Raw genomic sequence first — 23999 nt, forward strand, 5'->3', positions numbered from 1 at the left:
GATCAGTCACTGACATTTGTCTCAGGAGGGAGAACCAAGGTCTTTTTGGCCAGAATGGAGCAATCAAAATTACTCTCGCCTGCTCCATTCTGATTTTTCTCACTACCGTCGGAATCATCGCTATTAGTGGAAACACATATGCGAGACTGAAATTCCATTGTATGTGGAGGGCATCTACTGCAAAGGGTTTTTCTCTTGGGTCTAGTGAACAGAAGTTCTCTACCTTCCTGTTGTTTAGGGTGGCAAACAAATCTATCACAGGTAGGCCCCAAGCCTGCACTATCTGTTGAAACACTCGGGGATTCAAAGACCACTCTCCTTGTTTCAGTGTTTTGCGACTTAGGAAGTCTGCTTTCGTATTCTCGACTCCCTTTATATGGAGAGCCGAGAAGGAGAGTAGGTGGCGCTCCGCTAGTTGTAGGAGGACAGATGCTGACTTCATCAGGGAAGGGGATCTCGTCCCCCCTTGGTGGTTGATATATGCGACTACAGCGCGATTGTCCGACATGACCCTCGTGTGATGACCCTGGAGGATGGGTAGGAAATGTTTCACAGCTTTTTCTACTGCCCATAACTCTCTTAGGTTTGACGCTTGTTGTGATTCTGATTGGGACCAAGATCCCTGAACTGAGAGAGTCCCCAAATGAGCTCCCCATCCTGAACCGCTTGCATCTGTGGTTATGATTTGATCTATCGGAGTTATCCACTGGACCCCTGATATCAAATGGTCTCTTACCGCCCACCATTTTAGGGAATCTGTTACCTCTAATGAAAGGCGTAGTTTCCCCTCTAAATGCCCTTTTAACCACCTCTGCGCTGACAGGACCTCCCATTGTAATTGTCTTAAATGGAACTGTGCCCATCTTACTGCCGGTATACATGAAGTCAGAGAACCCAATAGGGACATTGCCCTTCTCAATGTCATTACGGGGTGATGAATCGCTGACTCTACAAGATTTTGAATTTTGACCAGTTTGTTTTCTGGCAAAAGACAAAGCTGACGCCTGGAATCCAGGACTAAACCCAGAAAAGATTGCACTAGCTCCGGCGTCAACCTTGACTTTGCAAGATTTATTTTCCACCCCAACCGCTGTAGCGTTGATATGACTTGTTCTATTTGTGTTTGGCAATGTGTTGATGAGTTCCCTATTATGAGGAAGTCGTCCAGATACGGAACTATAACTACATTCTGAGAGCGGAGGAAGGCCATGACCTCTGACATTAATTTTGTAAAAATTCTCGGTGCTATTGATAGGCCGAATGGTAGGGCAGCATACCGATAGTGCCTGAGACAGCCCTGTACATAAACCGCCACCCTTAGGTATTTTTGGTGGTCTTGATGAATTGGGACGTGGTAATAGGCGTCCTTCAGGTCTATGGCTGCCATGAAGCAACCTGGGAATAAGAGTTTTATGGCCGTATTTACTGACTCCATTTTGAAGGAGCAGTTTACTATTGACCAATTTAGATTTTTTAAATTGATAATAGTTCTCAGGGACCCGTCTGGTTTTCGTATGAGAAAAAGAGGAGAGTAAAAACCTTTTCCCTGCTCTTCCCCCGGGACCTCCACAAGAACCCGTTTTGATACGAGCTCCAGTACCTCTGCCTCCAAGGCTAGCTGCTCCTCTGGAGTCTTTCTTTGGGGCATTAAAACAAAAGTTTGTCGCGGTGGAAAAACAAAATCTATTTAGAGAGAGTACAAAGGAGGGCAACAAAATTAATAAAGGGGATGGGAGAACTACAATACCCAGATAGATTAGCGAAATTAGGATTATTTAGTCTAGAAAAAAGACGACTGAGGGGCGATCTAATAACCATGTATAAGTATATAAGGGGACAATACAAATATCTCGCTGAGGATCTGTTTATACCAAGGAAGGTGACGGGCACAAGGGGGCATTCTTTGCGTCTGGAGGAGAGAAGGTTTTTTCACCAACATAGAAGAGGATTCTTTACTGTTAGGGCAGTGAGAATCTGGAATTGCTTGCCTGAGGAGGTGGTGATGGCGAACTCAGTCGAGGGGTTCAAGAGAGGCCTGGATGTCTTCCTGGAGCAGAACAATATTGTATCATACAATTATTAGGTTCTGTAGAAGGACGTAGATCTGGGTATTTATTATGATGGAATATAGGCTGAACTGGATGGACAAATGTCTTTTTTGGCCTTACTAACTATGTTACTATGTTACTATGTTACTATTCTTAGGCCGTGTTCGATGACCTTTAGAGTCCAATGACTGGGGGAGATGTCTACCCAGGCTGGGAGAAAAGATGAAAGCCTTCCCCCCACCTCTGGCCTGGCGTCATTGGGAGGGCTTTTTCGCCGATGTTGAGGGACCTTTAAACATGTATCCAGATCCCCTTCTGTCTCTGGAGTCCCAATTCCTTCTATCTCCCGGGGGCGGCCTCTACTAAATTTGCCCCTCCGAAAATAAGGCCTTCTAAAGTCCACAGGAAAACGAGGGAATCCCTTTTCCCTATCTCCTGCTTTCTCTAAAATGTCTTCCAATTTTTGACCGAAGAGGAAATGGCCGTCACATGGTATAGAACAAAGTCTATTTTTTGAAGGTAGATCCCCCGGGCATCCCTTCAACCAGAGAGCACGTCTAGCTGCATTGGATAAAATTGCAGCCCTAGCTGCCAGTCTTACAGAGTCTGCAGAGGAATCCGCTACGAAGGCAGCTGCACCTTTAGCCAAAGTTACATTGGTTAGAATTTCATCTCTCGGGGCTTTAGACTTCAGTTGCTCCTCTATCTGCTGCAGCCAGACAATAAGGGAGTGAGAGACACAGGTTCCTGCGATTGCTGGTTTCAAGCCCCCTGCGGTTGCTTCCCAGGTGTGTCTTAGGAACCCATCCGCTTTTTTATCTAAAGGATCCCTTAATACGCCAGAATCTTCTAAGGGAAGGGATAATTTTTTAGACGATCTAGCCACCGCACCATCGATTTTCGGAACCTTATCCCAAGTCTCTGAATCTTTATCCTCAAAGGGGTAACGTCTTTTAGAAGCCGAGGGAAGATTACCCGATTTTTCTGGTTTCCTCCACTCTTTTTCTATAAGGGCTTTTATTCTGGAATTGACTGGGAAGGTGCGTTTTCTCTTTTCCTCTAAACCCCCAAACATTATGTCCTCCAGGGATTTGGCCGCTTTCTCATCTTTAAGGCCCATTGAAGCTCTAACGGCTTTTACTAGCTTGTCCGTGTTCTCAGTAAGAAAGCACGGACGGCCCCCAACATCACTATCAGAAGAGGAGCCAGAGGACTTAGGAGAAGAGGAGCAGGGAGATAACGGTTCCTCCTGACCTTCCTCATCAGAAGGAGATACCTCAGAACCCGAAACTGGTTCAGGGTGCTTACCACCCTTTTTCTTAAGGGCTGCTTTAACAGAGTCTTGTACTTCGGCTCTGATTATTGCTCTAAGACTAGAGGCAAAGTCAGGGGTCTCTTCCTGGATAGTCTTTTGAATACAATCTATACAAAGACTTTTCTGCCACTGAACTGCCAATGGGACATTACAGAGGGCACATTCTTTATTCTTTGTCTTGGAACTAGCCTTCCTCGGCGCCTGCCAAGTAAACAGAAAATGTAGCCCATTACCACCAGGGTGACATTCACGTAGATCACTCACCACCCGCTGACCATAAAGGGTACCGGATTCCGAGGCGGACTGGGAGCACGGGGAACATTCCTCCTGGATGTCGAAGAGTCCTGAGACGTCCGACTAGGATGATTGCTGCTCCTTCCACTTGAGCGGCTATTCTTCTTAGGATGATGACGAGCAGATGTATCGCCTGATAAGGGCTCTTGCTGCTGTAATAGCTGCTGCTGCTCCATACCCTCCATCTCTGGAAACTGTATGGGAATGAGCAGCGATCTATTGCAGCCACCCCCTTAATAAGGGGTCGTTCCACAGCGCTCCCCGCCTCTTTCGGTAACAATTCTTGCTCCTCTCCCCCTCCAGAACACCGCCGGAGAGCTCACATAATTACCGGCGTTTCAATCCATGGGCGCCGCCATCTTGGATCCGGCGCGCCTCTCTGACGTCACGCAGGCACGCCCATACCCAGCGTGCTCTGCACTGAACGCCAGCCGCGCACCCGGAAGTCGCTCCAGCAGAGGGGGAGAGAGCGGCGTGGCAGCCGCAGAATGGCTCCAGAGATCCGGACTGCGCTGGACCGACGCCCGCACGTGCGCAAGAGCCCGAAGGATCTGCGGACGGCGCTACCAGCGTCCCGAAGGCCGACATACAGGCGTCCTGCCTGCTTTTCAAGTGCCGGGACGGGAGTGGGTAAGTGGATCTTCTATCAACGAAAAAATAAAAACAAAAAAGTACCGCCGTGATTCAGCACAAGGGTTCCCGTCAGGACAGGAAACCCAACTGAAGCGAGGGAGAGGTACCGCCCTTTTGTTTCGGTAGGTTTCCTGTCCCGACTGGGCGGATCCCTCTCTCAGGTGTGCTGTCATGGGAGACGGGAAAAGCAACGATATCGTTAACGATATCGTTATGTGTGACGGTACCTTAACTGTTGTGAGGGATTTCACAATGCACTTAATTCCATGTTCCACTGCAGTCATCCCAGCTTGTGGTTTCTCTTTGATGGATTGCAAAAGGACCTGGCTTGCCACAAATTAACACTGGCTAATGCAAAGGCGGGTTGCCTTGAGATAAGTATGAGGCGCTGTATCATATGGTGGCAACGTCTGTACAGGACTACCCCCAGGTTGAAGATAAACTAAAGTACTTAAGGAGAATAGCTAATTTGCAGAAAAATGGCTAATTTGCAGGTATGCAGCGATTGTTTACTAAACCGGAGTTATTATTGTTATTAGACCTCTTTAATAAACTGTTCCTGTTCAGGACTATCAGAAGGTGGCAAATTATTTCCAGGTGTACAATGATTGCTTAAAAAAAAAAAAAAAAAAAAAAAAAAAAAAAAAATCGAAGTTATTGTTGTTATTAGACCTCCTTAATAAACTGTTCTTAATAAACTTGTCGTTCATTTTCTGTGTGGGCAATTTTTGCCGACATTCTTCTGTGCTGCAGAGCATCTCGCCTATAATTCTATATTATTCTCCTGCCCTGCAGAGCATCTCACCTATAATTCTATATTATTCTCCTGATCTGCAGGGCATCTCGCCTATAATTCTATATTATTCTCCTGCCTTGCAGAGCATCTCACCTATAATTCTATATTATTCTCCTGAACTGCAGAGCATCTCGCCTATAATTCTATATTATTCTCCTGCCCTGCAGAGCATCTCACCTATAATTCTATACTGTTCTCCTGAACTGCAGAGCATCTCACCTATAATTCTATATTATTCTCCTGCCCTGCAGAGAATCTCACCTATAATTCTATATTATTCTCCTGATCTGCAGAGAATCTCGCCTATAATTCTATATTATTCTCCTGCCCTGCAGATCATCTCACCTATAATTCTATATTGTTCTCCTGAACTGCAGAGCATCTCACCTATAATTCTATATTATTCTCCTGCCCTACAGAGCATCTCACCTATAATTCTATATTATTCTCCTGCCCTGCAGAGCATCTCACCTATAATTCTATATTATCCTGCCCTGCAGAGCATCTCACCTTTAATTCTATATTATTCTCCTGATCTGCAGAGCATCTCACATATACCTGAATACTATCCCCCTGTCCTGCAGAGCATTTAGCCTATAGCTCTATGCTATTCTCTGTTCTGCAGAGCATCTCACCTATAACTCTCTACTGTTTTCCTGTGAGTATTCATGTCTGTGGCCACTTTTCACATATCATGTGAACCTTGCACCTGAAAAATCATAGATCTGAAACTTTGTGATGATGCAATTGGCAATTTTCCGTGTGGGGAATTTTCCGTGTGGGGAATTTTCCATGTGGGGAATTTTCCTGTGGGCAATTTTCCTGTGGGCAATTTTCTGGTCACCGTGGGCGGGGTTAGCCTCCTCAGCTCTGCTTCATTGCTAAATCGAAAAGCTCCGATTGTGTGAGAACGGCTGCACCCAGTAAACTAAGTGATGTTTTGGGTATTTTGTTGAATTCGGCTTCTCTTTGCCTACATCAGGCTGCTCTCAGATGAGGTAGCAAAAACCTGCTGACATATTCCATTTGAGTAAGAGTGCTATGGACATTGCTCTTAGGAAACCCGTTAGATAGGATGTTTGGATGCAGTAGCACCTACTAAATCCTGTCCTAATGTTAAACTGTATGCATAATGAATGATTTTTCTAACTGTACTTATAAAACCCAAATCAAAAATGCACAGCGTATCTTCTTACCTTAATGTAGTCCTCAGAAGAATACAAATACTTGTCTATCTGAGTAAGTCCCCCATCCACATCCCAAAGAAGGATCATTCCCAAAGAAGCAGCTGCACTCAGCATTCCTATTAACACAGAATTACACAAGTTGAGACCAGTGAGATCCTTACAGCACAATGTGCTGAACGTTACAGCAAGGACCTGCATCTTAGTCCTTTCTTACCATGATCTTTGTTCTTATATAGCCACTTGTTTCCATCATCGGTCAGCAGCTTGTCTTGCCCAAAGGCTGCATTAACAAATCCATTCACAAAGGAGGAAGCCAAATTCATCCTTGCTGAATCTACCTGCGATCCACTACCTCCAAATCCTGATGGATATATTATAAAAGGGATAAATAAATGGTGTGTTCACTTTCTGCTTAATAAAATAGGATTTGCCACCCGAATTCAGTGTATAATATGCATATATTGTTAGTTAGATCTCACAGACCTGATGAGGCTGTTGCACTTATTTTGAAAATGCATGCTATGGCTAATCTTAAAGGTAATCTGTCAGTAGGATCAACCCTTGTAATCCATCTATATAGGCACACAGATCATAGAAAGTTTTATAAAATGATCCCTTGAGATCTGAGATACAATGTCTTATTCCAGAGAAATCCATACTCTTAATCTGTGAATGAGCTGTTAAGATCTATGGGCCGTACAGTGATAAACCTGAGAATCTGCCTCCAGAGATTATTTTTAATGAAACAGGGCGTTACCAATGTGATACATGTAGATCAGACTATCAGCCATATGTCTCACACTGGAAATGACCCCTTTTATTTACAATTAGTTTTGGATGCAGATTCTTGGGGAAATCCGAGTCCGGCCCATAGATCTTAACAGCTAATTTACATATTAAGAAAACTGTGGATTTCTCTGGAATAATCTATCAAGATATCAAGGTATTTTATTCCACTTTCTATGACCTACATGCCCATATACAGGGTTTGAGGTTGGTCCTCCTGACAGAATTCCTTCAAAATGAGCACTTTACGAGTTAAGCTAAAGAAAGAAAGCTCAAGTACAGGTCCTTCTCAAAAAATTAGCATATAGTGTTAAATTTCATTATTTACCATAATGTAATGATTACAATTAAACTTTCATATATTATAGATTCATTATCCACCAACTGAAATTTGTCAGGTCTTTTATTGTTTTAATACTGATGATTTTGGCATACAACTCCTGATAACCCAAAAAACCTGTCTCAATAAATTAGCATATTTCACCCATCCAATCAAATAAAAGTGTTTTTTAATAACAAACAAAAAAACCAACAAATAATAATGTTCAGTTATGCACTCAATACTTGGTCGGGAATCCTTTGGCAGAAATGACTGCTTCAATGCGGCGTGGCATGGAGGCAATCAGCCTGTGACACTGCTGAGATGTTATGGAGGCCCAGGATGCTTCAATAGCGACCTTAAGCTCATCCAGAGTGTTGGGTCTTGCGTCTCTCAACTTTCTCTTCACAATATCCCACAGATTCTCTATGGGGTTCAGGTCAGGAGAGTTGGCAGGCCAATTGAGCACAGTAATACCATGGTCAGTAAACCATTTACCAGTGGTTTTGGCACTGTGAGCAGGTGCCAGGTCGTGCTGAAAAATGAAATCTTCATCTCCATAAAGCATTTCAGCCGATGGAAGCATGAAGTGCTCCAAAATCTCCTGATAGCTAGCTGCATTGACCCTGCCCTTGATGAAACACAGTGGACCAACACCAGCAGCTGACATGGCACCCCACACCATCACTGACTGTCGGTACTTGACACTGGACTTCAGGCATTTTGGCATTTCCTTCTCCCCAGTCTTCCTCCAGACTCTGGCACCTTGATTTCCGAATGACATGCAAAATTTGCTTTCATCAGAAAAAAGTACTTGGGACCACTTAGCAACAGTCCAGTGCTGCTTCTCTGTAGCCCAGGTCAGGCGCCTCTGCCGCTGTTTATGGTTCAAAAGTGGCTTTACCTGGGGAATGCGGCACCTGTAGCCCATTTCCTGCACACGCCTGTGCACGGTGGCTCTGGATGTTTCCACACCAGACTCAGTCCACTGCTTCCTCAGGTTCCCCAAGGTCTGGAATCGGTCCTTCTCCACAATCTTCCTCAGGGTCCGGTCTCCTCTTCTCGTTGTACAGCGTTTTCTGCCACATTGTTTCCTTCCAACAGACTTACCATTGAGGTGCCTTGATACAGCACTCTGGGAACAGCCTATTTGTTGAGAAATTTCTTTCTGGGTCTTACCCTCTTGCTTGAGGGTGTCAATGATGGCCTTCTTGACATCTGTCAGGTTGCTAGTCTTACCCATGATGGGGGTTTTGAGTAATGAACCAGGCAGGGAGTTTATAAAAGCCTCAGGTATCTTTTGCATGTGTTTAGAGTTAATTAGTTGATTCAGAAGATTAGGGTAATAGGTCGTTTAGAGAACCTTTTCTTGATATGCTAATTTATTGAGACAGGTTTTTTGGGTTATCAGGAGTTGTATGCCAAAATCATCAGTATTAAAACAATAAAAGACCTGACAAATTTCAGTTGGTGGATAATGAATCTATAATATATGAAAGTTTAATTGTAATCATTACATTATGGTAAATAATGAAATTTAACACTATATGCTAATTTTTTGAGAAGGACCTGTATACTCAAACTCCGTCCACCCAGCCTGACGGATAACTGTAACTTGTACTGATCAGTGTGAGATCTCAGCAGTAGGGTGATCTCTGAGGAGCAGTTAACCAGGATAGGTGGGCGAAGACAGAGTTTAGCCTGTCAAAAAGGATTCTACAGCCATTCTGAACTGGACAGTCATAGTAAAGACACCAGCCTGATATTAAGAGATCAAACAATGTCACATGATCACTGCAGCCAATCAAACATCTCCTTTAATATTGTATGTGAAACCAGGCAACCAATGTAATTAAAAATTACTTATTACAACTTACGGTTATTTTCCAGGTGGGTTTTGTAGATGTCATCTGGCACTTTGGGTTCCATAATATCAAGCTACAGAAGGAAAATTACACAAGCGTTGGGAGATGTACAAGCAGATTACAATATAAAGGAAGCTAGTGGGAGAAATAGCTATGGATAAATCCCATTACTCACCTCACGGGCCAGAGCGAGGAAGTTGCTATTAAGTTGGACATTGGACATGATTTCAGTTAAATCCTCATATTCTTCAACATCTTCATTCAGACTTAGGTAGACTCCGTGCCGGCCGAGCATGAAGGCCATCTGTTTCTGAATAACACTAAAGGTAAAGGTAACAGTGCACATTTACTAAGAAGAGAGACCTGTTACAGAAGGAAGAATTGCTATACAACTTGTTAAATCCTGGTGACATATTTAGCTGTCTGGGGGTACAGTCTGTATGTAAGCCATACAGCAATAAATAAGTCTGAATACTGTGAGATTTATACATCAGTGCAAAGAATATAAAGCAGCAGCACTGGGAAAATAACAGTGAGGGTGCTCATCTCACGGGACCCTCTTCATGCAGAAAATCGAGGAGATCAATGCAGCACTAATAAGAATCTTTATTTTTATATAGCTCTAACATATTCCGCAGCGCTTTACACTTTGCACACATTATCATCGCTGTCCCAGATGGGGCTCACAATCTAGAATCCCTATCAGTATGTCTTTGGAATGTGGGAGGAAACCAGAGTACCCGGAGGAAACCCACGCAAACACGGGGAGAACATACAAACTCCTTGCAGGTGTTGCCCTTGGTGGGATTTGAACCCAGGACTCCAGCGCTGCAATGCTAACCACTGAGCCACCGTGCTGCCCTTGCACTCCAAAAGATCAGCCTTTCTTAACAGACACAGGCTCACATTCATCAAGGGGTTAATGCTAGTATTTGCAGAAAACTAAGGGGCACTAAATGTATCACTATTTGCACCATGCGCACCAAACATTTTAAAACTAGGCAAGTAGCGTGGTCCACAATATTTATGCAGATTGACCCTCAATGGTATGTTCACAGTAGGCTTTTTTTTAAGTTAATCCTGCTCTCTTGGTAGGAAAGAAGCTGAAGAAAAAAAAAAAGCAGGTACAGGCTTAGTCCGGCTGCGAATTGGCCCCTCCCTACTCCACTCAGCGCCAGCGTGTCACCCCATCCCGGACCAACTTTTTACTATTGATGCTGCCTATGCAGCATCAATAGTAAAAGATATAATGTTAAAAATAATAATAAAAAAAAAAAAATAATGCTATTCTCACCTTCCGTCGCCTCCGCAGCTTTCCCGCTCCTCGCGATGCGACCGGCAGCTTCCGCTCCCAGAGACCGCTACGTCATCTGGGTAATTTCGCAATGCATCACTGGGAACAGAAGCTGCTGGCCGCATCGCGAGGAGCAGGACAGCTTCGGTGGACGACGGAAGGTGAGTATATAACTTTTTTTATTTTAATTCTTTTTTTCACAGTGATATGGTGCCCACACTGCTGTATACTACGTGGGCTGTATGTGTTATATACTACGTGGGGTGTGTTATATACTATGTGGCTCCTATATACTACATGCCTGTGCTATTATATACTACGTGGCTGCTATATACTACATCGCTGTGCTATATACTACGTGGCTGTGCTATATATTACGTGGCTGCTATATACTACGTGGCTGCTATACATTACGCTCGCTGTGCTATATACTACGTGGCGCGACCAATCAGCGGAATTTAACCTCCATTTAACCCCCACTCACAGCACGATGTACCGTATTTTTCGGACTATAAGACGCACCGGACTATAAGGCGCACCCAGGTTTTAGAGGTGGAAAATAGGGAAAAAAAATATTTGAAGCTAAAAAATGTGGTAAAATATTTAATAACATAAATGACATACTATTATATGTGGTGTTATTATATATAATAGTATGTTATTATGTTGGAAGCTGCGGGACCAGTGTGGTGTCTGTAAAGCACTATATGAAGATGCTGGAGGGTGAGTATAAGAATGGGGGCACAGGGCTTATATTTAAAGCACCACTCCAGCACTGCAAAATAACACTGGAGTGCTGCTTTAAAATCCCATGGGAGAACTATAACTCCCAGCATGTCCTGCAGATCCTATGACATGCTGGGAGTTATAGTTCACCAAAGGAGTGGCAGAGTGCTTTATTGTGTTTTGTAAAGACTAACCTCTTAAATGTGGCAGCCAGCCACACTGTGGTGAGGTTAAAGCTGGAGCGTCCCATGACTGCACCCAGAGCAGTCCCTCTTTCCTTTCCACAGCACAGATTATGAGGAAGCTGCAGATTCTAGTGGAGACTAGAGAGCCTGAAGGACCTGTGATGGTGTCAAGAAGAGGGAGGGCTCTGAGCTGCCATGTGATGCTCCAGCCCGCCCACTCATGACATCATCACAGGTCCTCCTGCACAGAACTCAGCGTCCAGCCCAGGCATGGCAGGCAGGTATGCAGCCATCTCCTCTCTCCCTTGGCCCCTGCTGCTGCCTCCTCTCCCCCAGACACACAGACCTGCCCAGCTGCTGCAGGAATCAGCGCTGGAGAAGCCATGTGTGTCCCTGCTTAAGCATTTGCTGCTCCGGCTCACTGCTCAGCTGATAGGTGGGCGGGGAGCCGCTAATGAATATTCACTGCACTTAATCATCGGGAGCACATGGTTTCTCCAGCGCTGATTCTGGGCAGCGGGGACATCCTGAAGTGGGATAACAGTGCGATCCCACTCACTGCTGCCCCCCTCCCCACATGCTACATCCTAGCATAAGACGCACCCACACTTTCCTCCCAAATTTGGAGGAAAAAAAGTGCGTCTTATGGTCGGAAAAATACCGTACATACATATTCTAGAATACCCGATGCTTTAGAATCGGGCCACCACCTAGTGTGTGTGTGTGTGTGTGTGTGTGTGTGTGTGTGTGTGTGTGTGTGTGTGTGTGTGTGTGTGTGTATCTATATATATCTATATATATATAGATATACATATATCTATATATATATATCTATATATATATATATATATATATATATCTATATCTATATATATATCTATATATATATCTATATATATATCTATATATATATCTATATATATATCTATATATATATATATATATATATATATATATATATATATATCTATATCTATATCTATATATATACACATATCTATATCTATATCTATATATATATATATATATATATCTCTATCTATCTATCTATAAAAGTAAAAAGGAACAGCACAGGAATACTGATCTTCGGGTGCAGAGCCCCCAGACAATCAGTCCATCGATCATCCAAGTTTTCATAAAGTTTCAAAAATGAGGCAGCACTCCATTATTCAGTATAAACACGTACAGGGTTTAATTTACCCACATGTTCAGGCAACGTTTCAGCTCACACTGAGCCTTTCTCAAGCCTATATATAAAAAAATCATCGACGGTCCACTTCCGTCTGTTTGTCTGTTGCGAAAATCACGCATTGCTGAATGGGCGCGACCAATCAGCGACAGGCACAGTCCAGCCGCGAATTGGCCCCTCCCTACTCCCCTCCAGTCAGCGGCCACATAGCGTTTTAGAAGTCCGTTAGACTACGTTACACTGCGGCATAACGCGACGCTCCGGTCCCAACAATGCATTGCGGCAACGACCCGTGATGACGTAGCGGTCTCGCGAGACTGCAAATCATCACGGGTTATTGTCGCAAGGCATTACTGGGAACGGAGCATCGCAAGGAGCATCGTTAAAGGCCTGAGCTGGATCCGGGGGCCGCCGGAAGGTGAGTATAAAACTATTTTTTATTTTAATTCTTTTTTCTTACGGTGTTTACTGAAGGGGTTAACTAGTGGGCCAGTTTTATAGGTCGGGCCGTTACGCAAGGCATTACTGGGAACGGAGCATCGCAAGGAGCATCGTTAAAGGCCTGAGCTGGATCCGGGGGCCGCCGGAAGGGGAGTATAAAACTATTTTTTATTTTAAATCTTTTTTTTTTTTAACAGGAATATGGTACCCACATTGCTATATACTATGTGGGCTGTGCTATATACTATGTGGGCTGTGCTATATGCTACGTGGGCTGTGACACTCTTTCACCCGGGACCCTCAAAAACCTGCAGCTGGCCCTGGCTTCACTGATTGGTGGCGGCCGCCCGCTAACAATCAGCGACAGGTGCAGTCCGGCGGCGAATTGGCGCGGGATTTGAACCACGCTTCGCTATTTGGTCGCACCCAGCCGAATCCTGTGTATTCATTGAATTATTCTGAAATCTTCATAAATAAACTACATACATATTCCAGAGTACCCGATGCATTAGAATCGGGCCACCATCTAATATAACTAGACTTCCTGCATGTCGGTAGTTTGTGTGTGGTGCTTGAAATTCCTTCATTTACTAAAGAAACATTCCTCCTCCCATCAAAGTTTTTATCCTCTTAATATACTGCAGTCATCATACTATATTGCACTGTGTACTTACAATTGCTCATTTTGCCTCTCTGCCCAGTTAATTCTTCTTTTCCCATTAGATTTATTACATCACTTGATTAAAAACTGACTAGCTGAATCCTTCTAAGCTAGAAACAGGAGGTCAATTTTCCCTGTATTAGTCTTGAGTTACTGCAAAAGTCAATGGCAGGGGTGAGAGGTGGAGCAGGTGGGTCAGGAGTTGAAGAGCGGAATGATAAATGCAGGGAAAAGAGACTTCCTATTTCTACATAGGCATAGACATTGATGCTGCGTATGCAGCATCAATAGTAAAACGATCTAATGTTAAAAATAATTAAAAAAAAAATAAAAAATCATTATGTACTCACCTTCCGCTGCCTTTCACGCTCCTCGCGACGCTCCGGTGACCGCTCCATGCAAGCGGCAGGTTCCGGTGGCAAGGATGGTATGCGACAAGGGCCTGCCATGACGTCACGGTCATGTGATCGCGACGTCATCACAGGTCTTGCGAGAAGGACGTTCCATGACGTCACGGTTATGTGACCGCGACGTCATCACAGGTCCTGCGCTCATACCAATCCTGTGACCGGAAGCTGTCGCGTGCACCGCACACAGGCGACAGGACTACAAGGGACCCTCAGGACTACAAGGGACCCTCAGGACTACAAGGGACCCTCAGGACTACAAGGGACCCTCAGGACTACAAGGGACCCTCAGGACTACAAGGGGCCCTCGGAAGGTGAGTATATGTAACTTTCTTTTTTATTTTTTAACCTGTTACATACGTGGCTGGGCAATATACTACGTGGGCTGTGCAATATACTACGTGGGCTGTGCAATGTACTACGTGGATATGCATATTCTAGAATACCCGATGCGATAGAATCGGGCCACCATCTAGTACAAGTCAAGTAGGCTCACAGTATGCCCAGAAGACACCCAGGCTTCTTTTTGACCTTTTCCCTGCATTATTGCTTCAGAACACGATAGCAGTTTCTTCATTGTTGAATGGGAAAAATACAAAAAACACGAAAACGGAAAATGCAAAACAAAACAATGAAGCAAGTAAAAGGAAACAAACAAACAGACACTTCAGGATAAAAATAAATAAATTAATTAAAAAAAGCAAATGCGTCCTGAACCGCCTTTCAACTGGAAAACTAGGTGGGATCACCCAAGTTTTAAAGGATTTTGCTTTCCTATTTTTAGACTGGCAAATAAGCTGCAGAAATCAGAAATTCATATAAAAAGATCAAAGGCAACTGATTGAGCAGAGGTAGCTCACTAAGACTGATCAAATAAAAATGTAGTGATAGATTTTGTATGAGCATTAAATTTTAAATAACTGATACTTACACATCCTTGCAGGAAGTGAAGATGTCTTCCACAAGCTCCATGTCATTGAGGATGAGAGCAAGGCGCAGCGCCTCTGGATAGCGATCAAACTTCCGGAAAAGAGAGAGCGCAGAACGCAAGAGAGAGGAGTTCTCAGGTTCAGGGACGTAACTCACACAACTGAATGGAAGAGAAAGACATTGTTAACCGCATGTGTACACAGTTTTGTTTTAGGAGGCACAATGTCTGCCCTTTGTCGTTTTCTTCCAAAGCGTAGGGGGAAGAAGTGTTCAAAGGAAATCTTTGAATGCACCCCAGTGATTTGCTTTGATTCCCAAGAAGCATGAAGACAGAGGTGTGAGCCACCACCAGCCGTGATGATGTTTGGGCAATTGACGAGACTTTTGTGTTGCTAACTAACAAGGCTGAAATACCTCCTGACGCCCAATATCTGAGAATTGGTGGTTTTAGATTACTGATTTTTATTTTTCAAAGAACGTTGAAGTTCTTAACATGGCTGGCATTAGAGACCCACCTGGTGAGATAGAGGCAAACTTTAGCATATGCGTTATCATCAATGTTCTTTTCCAACATGTCCATTTGCTCAATTTCCATGAGCAGGTCGCAGGCTTCATGCTCAGCATTGTGGGCCATATTGTATGGGACAATCTCCTTCACCAAGGTCAGCAGAGTGTCCCGCTGGGATTTATCGGATTCCTCCACTTCTTGCCATTCTTTTGCAACTTCCCCAGCCAAATGCCTATCGGAAAGAAAGATCATGGTAAGAGCTGAAGTTCACCAGTGAAATATCCACTATTCTATGATCGCTTTCTCACCTTCCAGTAAGACAAATTCTAGGGAGTCAGTAATATGGAGGGAGGGTTTTCTGCTATGTATTACCCTTCTATTGTATGCAGAAACAACTCAAATCATACTGGATGGATTCCCACACGAGAACCCCTGAAACGCGATCCCACTTCTGAGGAACCTCTAAATGGGACTTAAAGGGGTTGTCTAGTCTCAGAAGAAAAGTTTGCAGAATCATGACTGCATGTATCCAATTTGCATAATTTCCTTCACAGGCCGACTAGCCGCACCAATCTTCTTTAAAGATAAGAGAACTGAGAGAAGTAGGGTGATTGAAAGTATGTAAATCACACATGCCCTGCTTGGGGAATACAGAGGAATCATGACAGTGTGCACAAACTACAGTGTCAAGATTCAGCACAGAGTGACCGCAGACATTTGTTCTGATACTGGACAACCCCTTCAAGAAGGCCCAGGGCTCCTGGTTGGGAAATACTCTCTTAATAAGTACACGTCAGAACGAAGGCAAGAAATAAGTGAAGAAAAAGTAGCACCCAAACCTACTTCTTATGAAATGTCCCCAACATATGGATTAAGAGGGACGTACTGACACCATCAACATTTAAACAGATAGTTACATATTATTCTGTACATTCACTCACATGACCACCTCCCCCTGCTACATAGGCGCCAATATAGGCGACTTCTTTAACCTTTTATCGACCTGTGACGTACATTTTTGTCACAGGTCACGTGGGAGATGTATAGAGGTGGCAAGCCCACACCATACCAAGCAAATTCTGGGCGTGACTGGAGCTAGATCAAATCGCTACCGTTTAACCATTTAGTCACCAGTTTATCAAGAAGAGCGATAATTAAAGTGAGCGTTCACTCATGCACACGCCAACCCCCATTTGTCTCACACAATTGCACTGTGTTGCTGAAGGCCACCATGGCTGCCATCTTGGCGCTACTGTAAAATTAAGCCACAGGCAGGAGAGCATCATTTTCACTATATACTGCACAACTGTAGAATAACCAATAAAACTATCTGAGGTTCAAGTCACAAGAGGGGAATTAGAACTACATTAAAAAAAATAATGGTTCTTGAAAGAAAAGTATGAAGAAAAAAAAAAAAAAGGAAAATTTAAAAAGTCTACAGGATTTGAAAGGGTTGATCAAGTCAGTGAAGACAATGAATGAAACGGAGACTTTCTGCCTTACCTTACATACTCGTGTCCCCATGATGCCAGTTCTTCCTGAGATCCCAGGAGTCGGTACTTGAGGCATTCCCTTTCACCACTCATAGTCATCGCAAGAACGGAAATTATATCAGCAGCAAAATGCTGAAGGGGAAAAAAAATGAATCATTAACTAAATCACCACAGAGTTTACTGGAAAAATTGACATAAATCCATATTATGGAGGTTTATGTATTAACTCCAAATATCCTGAACCAGCACAACATCTATTAATCACAAACATGAACATTCAGATAAGGTGGTCCTGGAACATAAGGGAGCTGTACATATGCTCATTTAGGAAATACGGACATCACAGACCCATGTGAGCCAGAGTGGAGAGACGCTTTGCTACTCATTTTACATTTCCCCCATTATCCTCAGCTTCCCTTGGCTAAACTAGCTGTTTGTTGGGCGCCGCATGTCCTACTCCCATTTTCGAAAGCCCGCCTCGTGCAGCTGGACACATACTTCTCTTTTCATTGTACTTTAGCAGGCCAATTATCATTATGCCACACCACACAACTACATTATACTATGGGGCCGATTCACAAGGCTGACATAGCGCACATTGTCCTACACCCGTCTTGCAGGAGAACAAAGCACCAATTTCATTAAAGGGGTTGTCCAGGCTTGGGGCTAAAGTCTGCAGTCACTATGTGAATTCTCACAGCACACAAAGAATGCTGTCAGGACTCTCCAATGGTGGTGTCGGCATCAGGAGATCATGTGACAGAGCGCGATATGCATATTTCCGCCCATATGTGTCTGGCCTTGGTAAATTCACTTGTATTGAACCAGGCCGCGGATATCTCGCATGATGGGAAAACGTCAGAAGTTCCAACATTTTTTCACCACTCTGCACAGCACAAAAATCTGGCGATTTTTCGAAGGTTTTATGCACTTTTCTGGTGCCTCGGCCCCTTTGTCTTACAGGGAGCGGAACACGATACAATCATTTTCAAAATGTTTTGGTCATGAAACACGACAACTTCCAGAAGAGGATGGGGCTGAGAAGAGTGACTGCAGTTTGGGCAAGGCTTAGTAGGAAGAAAAAAAACAAGAAAAGAAGCTACTCACAGCCTAATTAATACAAGGGACTACGTCACAAAAAAAAAAAATCACCTTATTTTCTCCAGGTGTCATACTCTCATAAATCTCCTTAAGTTTTCCATAGTGTGGTCTTAAGAACTTCAGAGGTTTGGGAACAGAGGTCATGGAAGTGGTGGACGAGCGGATCTGCCTACGGAGTTCCTCCAGAGCCGGTTTGTACAGGGAGCTGTCCTTCTCCTAGAGAAAAAAAAATGTCCAGTATGAAAAATGAGAGCAGCCACATAATAGATTTACCTCGACATGTGCAGAGTCCAATAGGAAGGAAACTGCAGGAGATATATCATCTAGTGACATCTACCAAGACATGTTCCCCATCAGGAAGCAAAACCAGCAGGATACTGACCCCCAATCTCTCCACGAGCATTTCAAGCTCATCTTGTAGTTGCTTGTCTTCTTCAGACTGTGAAAACAAGAAGTAAATGAAGTGAGAAAGCCGCATTATTATTGTACTTCTGTGCAGACAACTGATGAGCGAATGTGCTTGGATAAGGTATTATCTGAGCATGCTCAGGTGCTAGTGCCTTCAGCGTGCTCAAAGAATATGTTCAAGTCCCCGCAGCTGCATGTCTCGTGGCTGTTTGGTAGACAATCCCTGCATATATTATATAATATGAACATATTATTCAAGCACACTGAACACACTCAGAACCTGAGAATGCCCCAATGACACCTCATCTGAGCATGTTTGCTCATCACTAGTGCAGACTCTTCTGCTGGAAACCTCCCACAAAATGGGAAGAAACTATGGAAGTGGATAAAAGAAAGAAAAAAAACAACTCGCTTTGGAAGCCGTAATTAACAATGACTTGCAGCTGGCGCGGTTTTCAAGTAAAGTCAGCACAAATGGCGTCCGTATATCAAAGGGCGACATACAGGACACTACTGAATAACTGGGGCAGATGAGTACATTGCTTGTTTATATATCTGTCAGTGCAGTATATACAGTGCATCTAAGTGCTACACAAGCTCATAAATGAGATAGCAATGGTCGCACTGAAGCTGCCGTACAAAACAACTGACCGCCCAGATGGCAGAAGAGTTTATACCTGGTGCCATTGACAGAGTTGATTACTTTTTTTTCTAAAGGCTCCTGCAATTCACCCTGGCATGTTGGATATCAGCTTCTAGTCCAACTCCAACCCATAAATGCTTGAAGTTGAACAATTTCCGTGTTTTGTTTGTCCACCCGCATTTGAAGATTGACCACAGCTTCTTAATGGGATTGAGATCTTGCGGATTCCCCGACCACGGACCCAAAACGTCAATATTTTGTTCACTGAGCCACTTAGCTATGTTCCCATGTCCAGTATTCATCAGTTAGAACAGATCCAGCAGCAATCCGTTGACAAAAATGTTGTGCAGATACAACTTTTTTTGTCCACCTAAAAAAAACAAACAAACTGATTTCAACTGGATTACCGGTAGTTTTTTTTTATTTTTTTATTTACACTGAAGTCTAAGAAATCGGATTAGTTAAATAACTATCCGGGTTTCTTGCATTTGAAAAGGATCCTTTTTTTTTATTTTATTTTTTTTTACTGGAAGCGGAAAAATAAATAATTATTGGAAACTGATCCAGTAAGTAAAAAACCAGATCCGTTCTAACTGATGATTACTGGACAAGTGAACATAGCTTTACTTATTATTTTGGCCTTGTGACATCTGGCTCCATCAAGCTGTAAATATAATTCATGGCCAAATTTCTCCCGGATAAGTGGGGGAAGTTCCTTTTGGAGGATGTTTCTTTATTCATGGCAATGTTCTAAGGTAAATTTGTGAGTGCACCCACTCCCATGGATGAGAGGCAACCACACACATGAATGGTCTCAGGATGCTTTACTGTTGGCATGACACAGGAGTCATGGTAACGCTCCGCTCATCTTCACCAATCATTCAGCCACGGCTTCATCCAGAATATAACTTTGCAGGGATTAGTCTGGAGATTACTGTGTAAAAGTCACTTTCTCTTATGGAGGCCTCTTCAGAATGTTTGGGACATATGGAAGAATCTGCCTTCCCAGTCGCTGTATACACAACAATGCTGTGTATTCATTAATATGAAGCACTTAGGCTACGTTCACACTAGCGTTCGGCTAGTGTGCGTCGCGCTAGCGTCGGGCGACGCAGCGGCGACGCACGCGTCATGCGCCCCTATGTTTAACATGGGGGACGCATGCGTTTTTGCTTGTTGCGTTTTCCGACACGTGCGTCTTTTTTGACGCTAGCGTCGGACCAAGAAAACGCAACAAGTTGCATTTTTCTTGCGTCGGATTTTCGTCAAAAAATGACGCACGCGTCGAAAAACGCAGCGTTTTTGCGTGCGTTTGCACGCGTTTTTCGGTGCGTTGTGCGTCACGTCGCCGACGCAGCGGCGCACAACGCTAGTGTGAACGTAGCCTTACAGTGCTTCCTCCTCCGGCCAAAAATGTCATGTGATCACTGAGTGTAGGAAGGGAGTGTGAGCTGCTGGGTCCTATCAGAACCTGTCAGCTCTGCTATGCAAGCATCAGTGCGAATTTCCCATATAAATATGGCTAATACATCAACCCCAGTTACAGGGAAAAATCAGCAATAATAATAGTAATAATTTTTATTTATATAGCGCCAACAAATTCCGCAGCACTTTACAATTAAGCGGGGATATGTACAGACAATAAATTCAGTACAAGTTAAGGCAATAAAAATAATCTATGTCGAATTGTCCCCAACGATCATTTAAGACTTTATGTGGGTGAACATTACGGGAAATAAATGAAAAATAAAGAGCAGGAAAATAAGTAAAAAGATACTGCCAATCCCTCCTTTGTAAAAAAAAATAAAAAAAAAAATAAAACCTCAGATATTTCAAAACAATTACTATGGAAAGAGGGACAAATTTATTTCAGTGGTTCTTTAAAGCTATAAAAAAAATAATATATTATAATATATTATATACGGTAAGGAAACACGGCACTCAGTAGATATGAGGGTTGGCGGTGCTCAAGTAGGGTGTCCACCCCGTATATTAAAGATGAATGAAACTTGGCACTCAATTTTTGAGAAGAAAAGCTTCTTAGTTTATTGATGCATCCAGACCAACAAAACCGCTAAACGTTTTCGGTCCACACCGGACCTTCGTCAGAGCGTTTCTTAGACATTGACTGGATGAGGAAGCTAATGAGCGTCAGCCAGAGCACGGGATATAGGAGCTGCAGTCTGCTGCAGGATCACAAAGGAAGGTGAAGCGCCAGAGGAGAGGCACAAAGCCTGGAGGGAGTAACGGCGCTGGATCCTGAGCGCTAGTAGTGCAGAGCAGAGAAGAGCGATATAATATATTATATATTTCAGAAACAGACTTGTATTTCCTTTATTTATTATGCATTCATTTGCATCAGTTTTATAGTGTATCAGTTGTGGGTTTTGTTTTTCATAACACGCAACATAAAAAGTAGCAAAGTACAAGATTGAGGTGTGAAACTCGCCTCCAGCTCCGCTGCCATCCCCACCCAAGGCAGGCACATGGGGGGGGGGGACACACACAATGAGCACAGGATAATGACAGAGCTGCTGAAGAGGGTCCTGGATAGACCAAACACTGAATGAAACCAACCCCCCACAGAGCACTGGGGGATATAAGAGGGGCGCAGTGTGGGGGATTCAAACTATGACATGGAGGGAGCGGAGGAAGGACACGATCAGTGTCTGCCATCACACTTACCAGATAAACCATTATTTCTTATTTTTAGGGACTCTATAGCGACGGGGTATGTTCCACAGGACTGGCGCATAGCAAATGTGGTGCCAATATTCAAAAAGGGCTCTAAAAGTGAACCTGGAAATTATAGGCCAGTAAGTCTAACCTCTATTGTTGGTAAAATATTTGAAGGGTTTCTGAGGGATGTTATTCTGGATTATCTCAATGAGAATAAAAGGTACCTTCACACTGAACGATATCGCTAGCGATCCGTGACGTTGCAGCATCCTGGCTAGCGATATCGTTCAGTGTGACAGGCAGCAGCGATCAGGATCCTGCTGTGATGTCGTTGGTCGCTGCAGAAAGTCCAGAACTTTATTTCGTCGCTGGACTCCCTGCAGACATCGCTGAATCGGCGTGTGTGACGCCGATTCAGCGATGTCTTCACTGGTAACCAGGGTAAACATCGGGTTACTAAGCGCAGGGCCGCGCTTAGTAACCCGATGTTTACCCTGGTTACCAGCGTAAAAGTAAAAAAAAAAAAAAAAACACTACATACTTACCTTCGCTGTCTGTCCCCGGCGCTGTGCTTCTCTGCACTGGCTGTGAGCGCCGGCCAGCCGGAAAGCACAGCGGTGACGTCACCGCTCTGCTTTCCGGCCGCTGTGCTCACAGTCAGTGCAGGAAAGCACAGCGCCGAGGACAGACAGCAGAAGGTAAGTATGTAGTGTTTGTTTTACTTTTACGATGGTAACCAGGGTAAACATCTGGTTACTAAGCGCGGCCCTGCACTTAGTAACCCGATGTTTACCCTGGTTACCGGCATCGTTGGTCGCCGGAGAACTGTCTGTGTGACAGCTCTACAGCGACGCTGCAGCGATCTACATTGTTGTCGGTATCGCTGCAGCGTCGCTTAGTGTGAAGGTACCTTAACCGTTTAACTCCATATCAGCATGAGTTTATGAGAAATCGCTCCTGGCAAACCAATCTAATCAGTTTTTATGAAGAGGTAAGCTATAGGCTGGACCACGGTGAGTCATTGGACGTGGTATATCTCGATTTTTCCAAAGCGTTTGATACCGTGCTGCACAAGAGGTTGGTACACAAAATGAGAATGCTTGGTCTGGGGGAAAATGTGTGTAAATGGGTTAGTAACTGGCTTAGTGATAGAAAGCAGAGGGTGGTTATAAATGGTATAGTCTCTAACTGGGTCGCTGTGACCAGTGGGGTACCGCAGGGGTCAGTATTGGGACCTGTTCTCTTCAACATATTCATTAATGATCTGGTAGAAGGTTTACACAGTAAAATATCGATATTTGCAGATGATACAAGAGAAGATAGTATTCTGCTACAGATGGATCTGGATAAGTTGGAAACTTGGGCTGAAAGGTGGCAGATGAGGTTTAACAATGATAAATGTAAGGTTATACACATGGGAAGAAGGAATCAATATCACCATTACACACTGAACGGGAAACCACTGGGTAAATCTGACAGGGAGAAGGACTAGGGGATCCTAGTTAATGATAAACTTACCTGGAGCAGCCAGTGCCAGGCAGCAGCTGCCAAGGCAAACAGGATCATGGGGTGCATTAAAAGAGGTCTGGATACACATGATGAGAGCATTATACTGCCTCTGTACAAATCCCTAGTTAGACCGCACATGGAGTACTGTGTCCAGTTTTGGGCACCGGTGCTCAGGAAGGATATAATGGAACTAGAGAGAGTACAAAGGAGGGCAACAAAATTAATAAAGGGGATGGGAGAACTACAATACCCAGATAGATTAGCGAAATTAGGATTATTTAGTCTAGAAAAAAGACGACTGAGGGGCGATCTAATAACCATGTATAAGTATATAAGGGGACAATACAAATATCTCGCTGAGGATCTGTTTATACCAAGGAAGGTGACGGGCACAAGGGGGCATTCTTTGCGCCTGGAGGAGAGAAGGTTTTTCCACCAACATAGAAGAGGATTCTTTACTGTTAGGGCAGTGAGAATCTGGAATTGCTTGCCTGAGGAGGTGGTGATGGCGAACTCAGTCGAGGGGTTCAAGAGAGGCCTGGATGTCTTCCTGGAGCAGAACAATATTGTATCATACAATTA

The 23999-nt window shown here is 43.8% G+C and overlaps 1 protein-coding gene across 1 annotated transcript in view; it reads right to left on the bottom strand.

The window, feature by feature from the left end:
* PSMD2 (proteasome 26S subunit ubiquitin receptor, non-ATPase 2) overlaps positions 1 to 23999 on the bottom strand; it is a 47216-nt gene that overhangs the window by 20998 nt on the left and 2219 nt on the right. The window contains exons 2-10 of the mRNA XM_069726948.1: positions 18561 to 18617; positions 18230 to 18394; positions 17088 to 17209; positions 15592 to 15816; positions 15078 to 15236; positions 9419 to 9563; positions 9256 to 9316; positions 6488 to 6634; positions 6283 to 6389 (exon numbers count right to left, since the gene is read on the bottom strand). Of these exons, the coding sequence (XP_069583049.1) occupies positions 6283 to 6389; positions 6488 to 6634; positions 9256 to 9316; positions 9419 to 9563; positions 15078 to 15236; positions 15592 to 15816; positions 17088 to 17209; positions 18230 to 18394; positions 18561 to 18617 (1188 nt within the window). The remainder of the gene's footprint in view (positions 1 to 6282; positions 6390 to 6487; positions 6635 to 9255; positions 9317 to 9418; positions 9564 to 15077; positions 15237 to 15591; positions 15817 to 17087; positions 17210 to 18229; positions 18395 to 18560; positions 18618 to 23999) is intronic.

This window comes from Ranitomeya imitator, chromosome 5 (assembly GCF_032444005.1).
Source record: "Ranitomeya imitator isolate aRanImi1 chromosome 5, aRanImi1.pri, whole genome shotgun sequence".
NCBI classification, from domain to species: Eukaryota; Metazoa; Chordata; class Amphibia; order Anura; family Dendrobatidae; genus Ranitomeya; species Ranitomeya imitator.